Below are 12,445 nucleotides of genomic sequence, written 5' to 3' on the forward strand. Positions count from 1 at the left end.
TTAAGTTGTTGATAGTCGTAGTTGTTGGTGAAAGTGTAAAGTCATGACGGTCTGCTGCTGATGCACAATTCGCCAGCAACAACGTATCGCTTACCTTACAACAGGCCACATAAATCTGCTTAAAGCCAACCTGACATTGGAGACCTACTCCCGCACCCGCTCTCCATTTTTCTAAGTATACAAATCTCAGATGCAGCTGTAAAATTATTTGCCTTACCAAATACCTCTCAGAACTTAAGGGACAAAACAAAACCAAAGAATAACAGAACATTATGTTGGCGGAGTGGATTTGAAAGTCTCCAGCAGTGCATTAAAGTGGTGGGATAGAGAAATTAGAACTTTAAGATCTATTTTCAGTTCGTTGACGTATTCACTGAATTGCGGAAATCGATTTAATTACCGTTTGAAAATACAATTTGTTTAACTTTTTTTTTAATTGCAAGTTTAATTTTGTTGTTGTTAATATTACTATCTGTAATTAAATTAGAAGCTTCATTTAACCCTTTTCAAAGAGATTGAAAAATGAAATCTAATTTTTATTATTTTAAAAACCAAATTCTCTGATTTTAACTTAAAAACTAAAAAAACAGTGTCGATTTAATTTTACAATGTTGCTTTTAACCCTTGTAATTGATAAAAAAAGAGTTGTGGCAAAAATATTTTCTGAAACTGAGATGCCTTCTGCAACATCTTCCATTATTTTGAAAATAAAATAGTCGAATCGCTCTTTGTTGCTTTGTAATGAAAATACATGCTCCTCAGGCTTTTAAGAACATTTTATCACAGACTTTCAGTTTGCCTTGGAACTCCCGACATTTTTGGAACTCTTTATATCGGTCTGACTTTATAGTTCACACATCCTTTGCGTTTGCGTTATCAGAGTGAGTATTTTTAAACGAGCCGAGGCTGTGCAGAAGTTGCAGCTAAAAATTATGCGTTGGGATCGCTCATAAAAATTATAAGTATTCCCAAGCTCTGGTTAAGTCCCTAGAGTTATTGCTACGACACGTTGTTGTTTGGTCCACCCTACGTCGCTCATCTGCATTTACGCATAACAACAAAATGTGAACAAAATGGGGGAAGGCAAATGGGACAGATATGGCGGTGCGTGTGCTCACATCTTTTGGTAAGCAATTAACGGCAGCAACTCTGTCTGTCTGTCGCCCTTGACAAAAGTGTCTGCCACACTTGCCCCTCTCCTGCTTTCCGTCAGTCAAGTCACTTCCTGTAATAGAAACACAGGCAACATGCAACCCAGCATGAAATATGTACACACAGATGCGGTCAAGGCAGTAGATTTATCCTAAAGGTAATGTAAAGATACTAATAACAATTTTCTTTAAAAACGATTTCGGAATTTTTTAAATTTAATGCAGATATTTGTTTTAAAGTATACTATGCATTATTTAATGCATTTTATGGAAAGTAATTCCATTGGTTAAATCATCTTTTGCTAAAAATGTTGTGGCTTATGAGCTAGAAAAAATACTTTTTTTCTACATCTCAACCATACGGAATTGTGCCCTACTATTTCGAACAATTTTGTACTCCATCGAGGAGTCCCTTGTTCGTGGCCCCTAACTTCCTCCCCTTCCCACCCAACGCAGCTTCCGTTTGTTTGAACAGAAATCTCGGGAAAACCGCAGAGAACGGCAGTAAATAGGGCGGGAAATTATGCGTAGTTGAAATTAAAACGCATCCAGCACAATCATCAGACATAACAAGAACAACGCCATAGACATATCATCATCATCATCGCCAACTTGACATTTGAGCGAGTTTTGATGCGGGTTGCCTTCGGAGTTAAATCCCCAGTTCTCACTATCCAGTTCCACTCGTTGTATATATGTATACATTTCTGGCCGGGAAAAGGGGTTTTTGCTCTTCTTCTGGGGCTGCTTTGCGAAATTGTTGTCTTCCTGCTTTTGTTTTTATTGCATCGATTTGGTAATTTGGACTTTGGCTACTGCCGCAATAGTTCCTCCGATCGCATCACGATCTGCAGTCCTGACCTCAGGTTGATTTGGTGGTCCTATGCTTCCATGCTCTGAATTTCCCAAGCCAGCATTAGCGAGTTCAACTTTATGTTGGGAAAAACTCTTATTTCCGCTGTGGAAGTAATATGGGTTAGCCTCGTAGACATACACTACTCCTTGCCCAACCAGTTTGACGCTTATGATTTAAATGCAGCCAGTTAACTGGGTCAATGTTTCGTGCATGTAACCATTGCCGACTATATGCGTCGCAAACCAGATTTAACGCAGTCAATTGCCAAAAACAACAACAACTTATTTCCGCACTGCAAAGGAAATTGCAACTCTGCAGGCAGCACCAACGCCACAACAACAACCAACAATAACGACAACAAAGCGGGCCTGTCATCGTTGGCTTTGTGGCCACAATTTTATCTCGAGAGGTCATTTACACTATTCAGCTAAAAAGAAGAGAGCGAACAAAAAGCGAGAAAGCAAAAAGTCTACTTGTACTTCCACACTGTGTGTGTGAGAGTGTGCGTCTGTCTTTTCCCGACGAATTTGTTGTGCACGTCCCTTAATACCCTGTATTTGTATTAAAAATGCAACTTCTACTTATTTACCAAAAAGTAGAGCACATCGGAATATATTCAAGAATAGTTATGTTATGATCGTGGAAAGCCGCGCAATAACTTTTAAAACATGCAACATGATTTAAAAGTAATAAAAGACATCTTCCCCAATTCAAATTTTATGTTTTTATTGTTACTAACAGTATATGAAAAGCTCTTACGAACAATAAAAAGCGATACATTATAACAATTACATTATTATATCAATTATAATATTAAATCATTTCGTTTCAATTGCAATGAGTTATGTACGAAGATTTTACTTTGATTTAATCGTCCTTATTATTCTGTTTGTACCCTAAGGACTCGGAAGCGCGTTCTTTTTTTTTCTTATTCGAGTGCCTTCTGTACTGGTAATTTCGAAGTCGGAAAACTAGTCCCTGTCGCCTTCGTGTTTCTTCTTTTACCCCAACTTGCTCTGTGATGCTTTCTTCTGCGTCTTCACACAAACATACATACATTGACAAAAGATACGCAGTCTAGGCAATCAGCTCTCGTTTCCACTGCTGTTTATCACTTGTGGGCATTGCTTCCTCCACGCTTGAGTGTCTATTGTGAACGCTTTCTGAATGCGGCGGTGCTGCACAGCCGTATGTGTGTATAAACGAACACTTGTACCCGAGAACTTCAGTCGCTGCTCCGACTTCAATGTCATAATCAACCCGAAAAACCATAGAAGTGAAGAGATACGGCCTCAAGTGCAGTCTTGAGATCGGAGCCCGTCCGAGCCGAGCTTAGGCCAGTTCCTGGTCGAAGGTTATTGCTCGAGTGTACCTGTAAATTTGACGCCTCTCTAATTGCACCCAAGGCTTGATGGCGACCGGAGTCGCGATAGTTTTCTCGGCTTATCTGCACTTTCGAAAGCGCGGAAACCGGCATAAGTGTAGTCACGTACAGCAAACCCACAAATGGGTCAAATCTATTGCACTTCCCCGACGAGCGTCGTTTGCATGGGCCTCAGGTCCGGAGTTTCAATTGCGACGCCCGTAAATTGCGTATGCTACTTCCTGTACGTCGCTCCAAGAAATATCAATTATCAATTGATAATTAACAATTAGCCCCACTACATGACCAATAAATCAAAAGGCTCATATCAGCAGGAGCCCCACACTCACGCACTTAAAGCACTCTCAATTTGGGTCAACGATCCCCAAATAAAGTTTTATATTGCGCCTACGCCACCGGGGAACTCCCCCACACTCTTTATTGCTATGTCGTATATTAATAAGCCTAATTAAGCATAATTTCTTGTTTGGAAAGACACGCTGGTTTACATTTTAGATTATTTACGAGAATAATCTGGTTCAGCGACGAGTTTCGAAGATTTATGGGGGATGAGAGAGAGATTTCGATCGGAAGTGCTTGTAGATCTGTTTGTTAAACCAGGTTATTTATAAATGGCCGTATTTTAATATTTTTCATCTTTTCAGATCTTCCCACTCGCATCGCAAGAGTTTGTTGAATTTGCTTGTATTTTCCTATCAAAATAAATAATCAAATACAAAAATCACCCAAGTAAACTCAAACCGAATAATTGAACGACGAACGAAATTCAATCGATATCTTCACTAAGCCAGTTAAATACTAAGGAAACATGGATCTAAGTCTGGAACGCGATAGCTCCGCGCTGGGTAGTCTGTTCCAACAGATTATCAATGACATGAAGGTGAGTTTTTCAACTTGTTGTTCTATAGTTTATGCGGAAATTCAATATAATTTTAAACACGAACACTTCTTCCGAATGTCCCGCTTCGGGTTCTTGGAACTTTAAAACATTTTGGGGAAACGAATGTGCATATTGAAACCGTATTTACTCTGACCCCGCTCATATAACAGAAAAGCCACAAAGTGAAATTATTTATTTTTGCTGAATTGTTCGACAATATGAACCCGACTGGTTGTCTCAATTGTTTGACAGTGCGCCAAGAACTCATGGAATTGCTCCGAAATTCTCTCGTGAGTAAACAAAGGCCTCGGGCTTATAATGATAAACAAATATCATCAGCCAAGGTCAGAGCAAACATACAAAAGCCCAGGCGGAACAATTAGTTCTGATACAGAGCAATAAATTAATGCAAAAGAAATGTTTTCTTTACAATAAAACACAAATTTTCAACGTATGCTTTACTTACTTGGTGCTGGAATTGTTTTTTCCCTTCATTTATGTATCTTTTAATTGATTTAATGGCAAGAAATAAAATTGCAAAATCGTTTCTAACAAAGTCAAACAAAAAAATTCTCCGCATTTTTCGCATTTATCTAAAGCTCGTGGCGAAACACGAAACTCTACTCCGCCAACTTTTTGTTGATTTTTTTTATCATTAATTGATTTCATTGCTATCTGTTCATTGTGTGGTATCAATAATTTATGGCACTCATGACGCCATTTGTGGCAACTTACTTTCATATAAAAATGTTTACTGCGCTTGTATAACGTCGGACCAGGCAATTTCATTTAACAAGCGTAAATTAACGCCGAGAGCTACAGTTTCTGGGAGTGGGGAAATCTTTATCGCCGGCTAAGCCTCTTGGGAGGGAATCGATGGGATGGGCTCCCGGGATATGATACGATGGCCTGGGATGGTATATGCCCTCGGACGAACTACTGGCAGCTGCCAATTTAAAGCAGGTAATACATTACCTTTCCTCTCAGTTCCAATTCACCTTATTTTCCTTCGCTTCTATCTCTCCATTCACTATTTCCCGATTTCTGCCTTACATTCTATTTTTAATACCAGCAGAACGAAAATGAACTTTAACCTTTGGTAATCTTTTGGAGGGCACATTGGTTTATAAAGCGTTGCCGACAACGTCTTTATAAATTCATGTCTTTTTACTCTAACTTAATAATAGTTTTTTAATATCTTTTGAAAATAAAAATAATAAGTTTTATAAAAAATAATAAATAATGCTTGTTTTTGAGGTGTATAGTTTATAATAGTTTGCCAAATCGAAAATTATAAATTGCTTTATGAATTTGAGCCACGAAATGTTATTTTCTTTATGGGTTGCCAGCGTATTTTCAGTTTAAGATGCCTAGCCCTCCCGTTGGTTTTTCTTCATTTGCTATGCTAAGGAAAATTACGTTTTCAGCACATTGTGATTCCAGTTCTGCCGCCAGCTGCTCACCGCCGCCGCCTCATGGACAGGTGTTGGAATTGAGCATAGTACCGAAATAAACTAGCGGCGGGGAGGGAAAGATGAATCGCACCGCCTTCCCGCCCGCAGCTTGCTAATAATAGGAAAACGCTCGGCGTCTTCCCTCGGGGAGTGTGAACCCACCTTTGGAGCCAACCGACTGCTGTCAGATGCGGGCGAGTGCATTTGTATCGGCACGCAATTGTGCAGAAGTTGCTGCTCTTTTTTCCAACCTGAGTGTGAACTAGAGCAGAAACACATACTCGTACTGCCAGAGCATGTGCAATATGAATGCCTACATACAACTGTGTTTGGATCACCTTACCAGGTAATTCTTGCTGCCTTGCTTCGCTCTGATTTTGGCCTGATTCATGGCAAAAGATTGGCGGCGTTGCTGTTTGTGGGCAGATCTGCTGGCCAACTTTTACAGAGCCAAATGCAAATGCCATTGCAAATGTCACAAAGTTGCAGAATATGCCAATGAGCCGCAGGAGAGAGTGCGGGAGCATTTTTCGCCTGGTTTTTGCTTAAAGGTTAAGCCAAAAGGAAGAAGGCTGTGTAGAAGACCAGACACTAAATTTAGTTTCTTTTTAATTGCTTGGCTGCCTTTCCGTCTGACTTGGGTTTTTTTTTCACCTTTTTTGTGTTTTGGCAACAGACCAGAACAAATTTATGCCCATGCCAAGGCAGAAACAGAAACTTCTTAGAGGCTGCCGCAACTTCAATAAGCGTAAATTGGAAACAGAAAAAGTCTTACATTATTTGCTAATTTCATTTTTGAAATAGTTTCTAACGGGAACCCAGCGCTGGCTATTAAATGCGGCTAATTCTCGATTGGATAGCCGGTCCAAAGTTTAACCACGCAAGTGAATCACAAGCAAGCCAAAAACGAATCGAAAAAAATTCAATATTAAGCAAACTTAAAGGTTGTTAACTTTACCCAACCGCTTCGCTCCGATGGCTGCACTTTGGGCCAAGTGTGGCAAGTGTGCGAGATGAAGATACATATTAAACCACCTCCGCGAAAGAAAAGCGATCGCCAGCGAAGCCGACAAATTGTCACTTTTGACAATAGGAAATCTTCGCTACGCTGCCGCGATGGTGGTAACAGAAAACGACTGGAAAACGCACTGCAATTTGTTATGAGTTTTCCGCAAAAGTGAAATTTTTCTGCTCTCTGAACCCAGCTGAACCGAACGTGTCGCTTTCTTCACCGCTCGCCAAGCTGCCACTTTTGCGGCTTCCACGTTGCGGCCCTGCAACAATGCTTAATTTGCTTATGATGCTCGGCCAGGCCATCAAACCACTTTAATGTCGTTAAGTTGAAAACAATTTCATTAGCCTTGTGTTTATTTCGCAAGTTAATGTGCGTCCAGTAAAAGAAACTTTTATTACTTTTAGTTCTATTGTTATTCTGTTTTTATGTAAGTGCTTTTATTAAATGCTGTGTTTTTTTATTTTCAAGTTTAAAAACGTTAAGGCAAATGTAAGAAACGTTTAAGCATGAAACTAAAACTCGTTATGCTCAAAATGTGCTTTTATCAACAATTTTTCAAGGTACTCAAACAAAATTAACGACCTGCCAGCAAATCATAATGCTTAGAAAAGAAAAATTTCTTGTAGTTAAAGTCTTTAAAGGGTCAGTCATAAACAAATTTAAAAATTAAAAACCATAATATTTGGTTACATATACAAATTGGTAAAACTACAAAATGTTATTACAAGGTGTCCCACAATGAGTTCCTTATTATTTGTTTTCTTTAAGTAATTTTTACGGCTAGAAAATTGAGTAATAGGTAAATCAGACCGTATATGGTCATGAAGCTGGCTCCGAGAAAGAGGCCAATGGCTCCGCCGAACGACATTATCAACTGATCTGTGCTGAACACGACTCTTCGCTTCATGCCCATCTTGGGCAGACCCATCTTAATGATCAACGTCCGCTCGAACTGCTCGCCCACGTATTGTTTATCGCCCTGAAGGAAGGGTAAAATAGGTTAATTTGGGGTTCTAAGGACAGGTTTGCTCCCACAACCACAACCACAGCCATTTACCCACCCCACTCTGCTCGTCCTCTTCGATGATGTTGTAGGTGTTCTCCCGGCACAACGGAAAGCAATCGCAGGGCTTTTCCAGCCACTTGGAGCGGGCTAGGCACAGCAATCCGGATATGTTGCACACTGGAGCCTTGGGAGCTGCTACGTAGAAATAGGGCTTGCAGTGGCACATACTCAGGGCCCAGTTTATTCGGCACTCCAGCCGACAGAGACTCGGATGATAGGGCTACCATGTGACACGACTATTTAGAACTTTTCAAATTCGTCAAACATCTAAAACTCACGCTAAAGTACTTAAGATTGTTTTCGTCAGTATAGCGACACTTGCGATATGCCACCGGTAGATTTCGCACCTCGATATCCGCCGATATAGAGTGGACCAGAAGTTTCAGAACGTAAGAGCTTTTGACCTTAGCATCAAACGTTACAGTGCGAAGATCGTGGGGGAGCATCATTTCATTGACATCGTGCAGGTACTAAAAAATCGTTCAATATTATAAGATTTATTTTGAAGATAAATAATAGCTTTTTACCAGGAACACATGGGTCAAGATGCTATTGAACGGCTTGTGCATAATCTGGCACTCGCTGAAAAAACCGCATTGCCTGACATCCGTCACATTCAGGTCTTGTCTGTAAGCGAAATAGACCAGACTTAATTTCTTACCTAATATTATCTTTTTGAATTGTATTATTTTTTTTAGGTTGGCAATAAATTAAACAAATTGAATTAATATATTTAGAGCCTTTATAGACGTCGACTCACATTTTGCCGTAGGGATTTCCGTACCGGGTTAACTGGCTGGTGGTTTGGCACAGACCCACCTCCGTTATGATCGGCGCCAGGAGCACAGGAGTTTTAGGCGGAAGAACCTTCTCCTGCAGCTTAAGCAGAATGTTCAAATAGGGCAAGTTGTCCAGACTAGTGTCATTCTCGAAAGGTTTTAGTGTGTCCAGGGTGGTGTACTGCAGGCGGTTTAGCACACGCAAAAACTTGGCATAGTATGCTGCCTTTGTTGGATCTTCCAATGCATTAACTCCCCAAGTCCTCGATTAGAAATAATAAACATTTTGTGATCAATTCCGTTTGGAAAGCTTCAACTCACTGATTAATGATTTGGTCCACCTGCTCGTCGGTCTCGTAGTTGGTGCACAGTGTCACCCCGAGGAAGGTGAAGTTGCGCAGCGCGAAGAGGTATTCGTACTCGTAGACAATCGGGTTGTCCCGGAACCGCTCCCACTGGTTGAGGCAGCTGCTGATGGCGTAGTAGGCGGATGCCACGACCATGATCAGCCAAAAGACTCGCTCGGTCCAGTGGAGATCCCTGCGGGCCACGTAGGGCATGCCGTGGATGGATGACTCCTCACACGCCTCGGCGCTCCAATCGTGCGAGCTGTCTGGCTGTTGCGGCCGGCTGTTCTGGGACTTCATGATGCACTGAACGGAAGTTCATCGCATGCGACCCCCAACGACCCCTGTAATGCCCCCTGTGTTCCTAGTGTGTTGTGCTCGGTTCGATTATAAACTTTAATGGTGTTTCGCTGTATGTTCAGCATGCATATTTAATTGGTACGATTAGAGCTTCATCGCAGTGCCTCGGAGCTCCGTGCAAATGGATACTGGCCGCTTCACATTGCGTTTGTCGAAGGCCTCAACATGCAGTACCGCCTTGTAGCGCCCTTCCAGATTGGGAACATTCAGACTTGTTTTCAATTCGAGTTCGATGGGTTCGTACTTTAAAACGGCCTAGAACGCATAAGATTGAGTGGGGAATTGTTTGAGACATTGGATGATTTGTTTAATTACCCCAGGTGTGGTTATACACTTGCTTTTGATCTCATCGGAATTTTTGATGTGCTGCGTCCAGAACTCATACCAATGCTGATTCTTTTCAAACATGTTTTTACAAAAGTTGTTGCTTTGGGTGGAAAACATTGTCTTTTGCCAGGTGCCCTTTTCTAGGCGAAAGATTTGCGCTACAAACTAAGGGATAATAAAATAATTAGTAGGTAATAGTTTCCTAAAGGAGCACATACCTTTACTGTGTCCCCAGGCTGGACATTTTTCCATACGACTCTTTGTTCCCCCTCAAATTTAAGTTTGTTTCCACCGTTGATTACTTTGAAAGCGGACATGTCCATGAGGCCATCTAAGTTTGAAGGATTGCCAGGCTGATTCTCGCAGGGGGAAAATAGGCCGTCTTCGTCCATTATTAACTGGTAATTAATGGCATCAGCCAAGCTGATGAGAACTAGTGTGATCTCCAGGATTCTTAAAGCAGCCTTCATTTCAACAAGGTTTCGGTATGGGGAAAAGCTATGCCAGAACCTGCCCTATATATTCAGCTGCTGGTTGTAATGCAATAATTCTAATTACACACACGATCAATTTCTATAATATCTGTGCCTTAAAACATCACAAAAGGGCGTATTTATTTTGGCAAAATAATTAGTATTTTGGCTCTGATTTGTATATTATGTGATTGGAATCAGTAGTCTGTTTTTATGGCATGTTCCGCACTTGCTAGTTACCGCGATCGTTATGTCCATTTGCTTTGTGGTCAGCGGAGCATTAAAATCTTAATCTTTCTAGTTAGTTACTAACTACATTCTTTATATTTTTTAAATCGAGTATTGGTGGACATTTCTTTATAAGCTCTAAACCCAAAAGTTAATTATGGAATACCATCAAATTAAAAAATAAAAGATTTTTGATAAAAAATCGGTTATATATACTTGTTACACTTTATTTATGCTGTCTAGGCTAGGCAAATTTATTTATTCTTGGACAGAAGAATCTTGGCCACGTTTCGAGAATTTCGGTTATCCAAACTGCGAGAAACCGTCAACACGCCCACCTGCCCGGCTAGCTCAGTCGGTAGAGCATGAGACTCTTAATCTCAGGGTCGTGGGTTCGAGCCCCACGTTGGGCGAATTGATTTTTTTCTTCGCTTGTTAATGAATACAAAATTAATAACGTTTTTGAATTAATTTGCCTAAAATGAGGCTAACACCTAATTAATTTTGAGTCCAAATCCAGTTTTTCAAATTCGTTGAGTGCAGGGCTATGAAATAGCTAAATACCATTTTGGAAACCAATGGATTGATTAACAGACAACAAAACAAATAAACCCATGTGGTGAATAAAAAAACACCCTTTTTTTCTTCAGTTGTTTTCTCAAAATGTTGTTCAATGTGTTATATAGTGGAGATACTATTTACCTAAAATTTTCTGTCATTGATTTTGATTGTTATCATAGATAAATACTGTTACGACAAATCAAATTAAAAAATAAATTTTTTTAATTTATAATATATATATGTTTAATTTTGATTTTGGATTTTGTATTCGATTAATTATCATTTAGAAATTAATTTTCAATATCGAAAAGAGATTTATCACATTAAAAACATTACCATATTATGAAATTTATTTGAGAAATCTTGTCCATTGATACTTAAATGTATTTATATATGTTGGTTTTCTACTTCTACGAGCAGCATTGGGAAGCATTTATCATAGAGCCTTTAAGCTCTTTATAAAAATATTTGATTATTCAGAATGCTTATGACTATAAGTTTTCGGACTTGTTCTGCTCAAAAGTTTGGGGGTTTGTCCCAAAGCAAACGCAAATGCCCGGCCTTTTTTCTGGCTATCGTCATCAATGCCCGGCTAGCTCAGTCGGTAGAGCATGAGACTCTTAATCTCAGGGTCGTGGGTTCGAGCCCCACGTTGGGCGAAACGCTTTTTTGTTCGATTTCATTTATTTAACATCCCCGTTTAAATGTTCTCTAATTGTTGTCTGCGAACTTTAGCATTGCTCCCAAGCATTCGATTTGCGCTTGTGGTGAGACTGTGTGGGTTGTAAGACGAAAGTCAAATTTCATGTTTAGTTTATTTATAGACAAGTCACTATATGGCCGAATACCATCGACAAGACCTAATGAGTTTTATTTATGGCAGCATTCGCAGCTGTTTCCATTTCTATGACAATGTTTCGCTGTTTGGGTTTTCTCTACTTCCCTCGCCTGCATTGTTTGCGTAATTTAAAAGCTGAGAGCCATTTTCAAGGACAAATCTCAACTGAAAATGGCAGTGCATTTTATATGTTTATGCTGAACAGGATGTGGACCGGATGTCATCTGGCGTTCTGTATCTGGAGCAAGGTCCTTACGCTTTGTGAGCAAAGGCAACTATGTACACAGACTAGGGATTCCACATGCGCAAAAAGACAATACGCCCGCAAAGAGAAAATAGAGTAAATTGATCAGCGAGGTGTCAAGGACTGTCCGTCTGTTTCAAGTCAATATGATACGTTTTTAATTGACTTTTAAAGAAAAATGCTAGTTTTATATATAAATATATATATTTAAGTTTTGCTCAAGAAGATTAAATCAGTCGTTTCGGACATGACAACTGTATCAATCAACTTGGTAAACTTTCCTTGTTTGGTTATTCCGAAGTTGTGTAGACGTCTATAATAATAAAAAATAAAAAACAAAATAAATTGTAGAAATATTATTGCTTTATCAAACATCAGATTTAATTACAGATGTTTAGAGCTCAGGCCAAACTGATAATGACGCAGGTCACCATTGCATCTAATTCAATCTGTCTGCCTCCTCCCGCACACAGACACTGAAA

The 12,445-nt window shown here is 39.8% G+C and overlaps 3 protein-coding genes and 2 non-coding genes across 54 annotated transcripts in view; 3 read left to right on the plus strand and 2 right to left on the minus strand.

Moving 5' to 3' along the window:
* Window positions 1–4,129: 4,129 nt before the first annotated feature.
* Window positions 4,130–12,445, plus strand: part of LOC128255908 (protein MTSS 2) — a 34,206-nt gene continuing 25,890 nt past the window's right edge. For all 50 annotated transcript variants that reach the window (XR_008267688.1, XM_052985773.1, XM_052985775.1 and 47 more), the window contains exon 1: window positions 4,130–4,271. Coding sequence is in view for 49 of the 50 variants with exons in the window: in XM_052985773.1 (XP_052841733.1) it covers window positions 4,200–4,271 (72 nt within the window). In the remaining variant the exon portion in view is untranslated. The remainder of the gene's footprint in view (window positions 4,272–12,445) is intronic.
* Window positions 7,399–9,299, minus strand: LOC128255917 (sodium channel protein Nach). Its single transcript, XM_052985832.1, has 6 exons — window positions 8,907–9,299; window positions 8,567–8,848; window positions 8,334–8,433; window positions 8,085–8,276; window positions 7,802–8,026; window positions 7,399–7,719 (listed from the first exon to the last, which is right to left on the minus strand). Exons 1-6 carry the CDS (start codon window positions 9,230–9,232, stop codon window positions 7,504–7,506), a joined length of 1,341 nt encoding a protein of 446 aa, XP_052841792.1. The 5' UTR covers window positions 9,233–9,299; the 3' UTR covers window positions 7,399–7,503.
* On the minus strand, window positions 9,244–10,322 carry LOC128255944 (uncharacterized). The gene is made up of 3 exons (XM_052985866.1): window positions 9,838–10,322; window positions 9,608–9,784; window positions 9,244–9,547 (listed from the first exon to the last, which is right to left on the minus strand). The coding sequence occupies exons 1-3, from the start codon at window positions 10,087–10,089 to the stop codon at window positions 9,377–9,379; spliced, it is 600 nt and encodes a 199-aa protein (XP_052841826.1). The 5' UTR covers window positions 10,090–10,322; the 3' UTR covers window positions 9,244–9,376.
* Window positions 10,661–10,733, plus strand: Trnak-cuu (transfer RNA lysine (anticodon CUU)). The gene has a single exon. It is a non-coding gene; the product is annotated as a tRNA-Lys (tRNA).
* Trnak-cuu (transfer RNA lysine (anticodon CUU)) lies at window positions 11,468–11,540 on the plus strand. Its single transcript has one exon. It is a non-coding gene; the product is annotated as a tRNA-Lys (tRNA).

Source organism: Drosophila gunungcola (genome assembly GCF_025200985.1).
Source record: "Drosophila gunungcola strain Sukarami chromosome 2R unlocalized genomic scaffold, Dgunungcola_SK_2 000012F, whole genome shotgun sequence".
Taxonomy (NCBI): Eukaryota; Metazoa; Arthropoda; class Insecta; order Diptera; family Drosophilidae; genus Drosophila; species Drosophila gunungcola.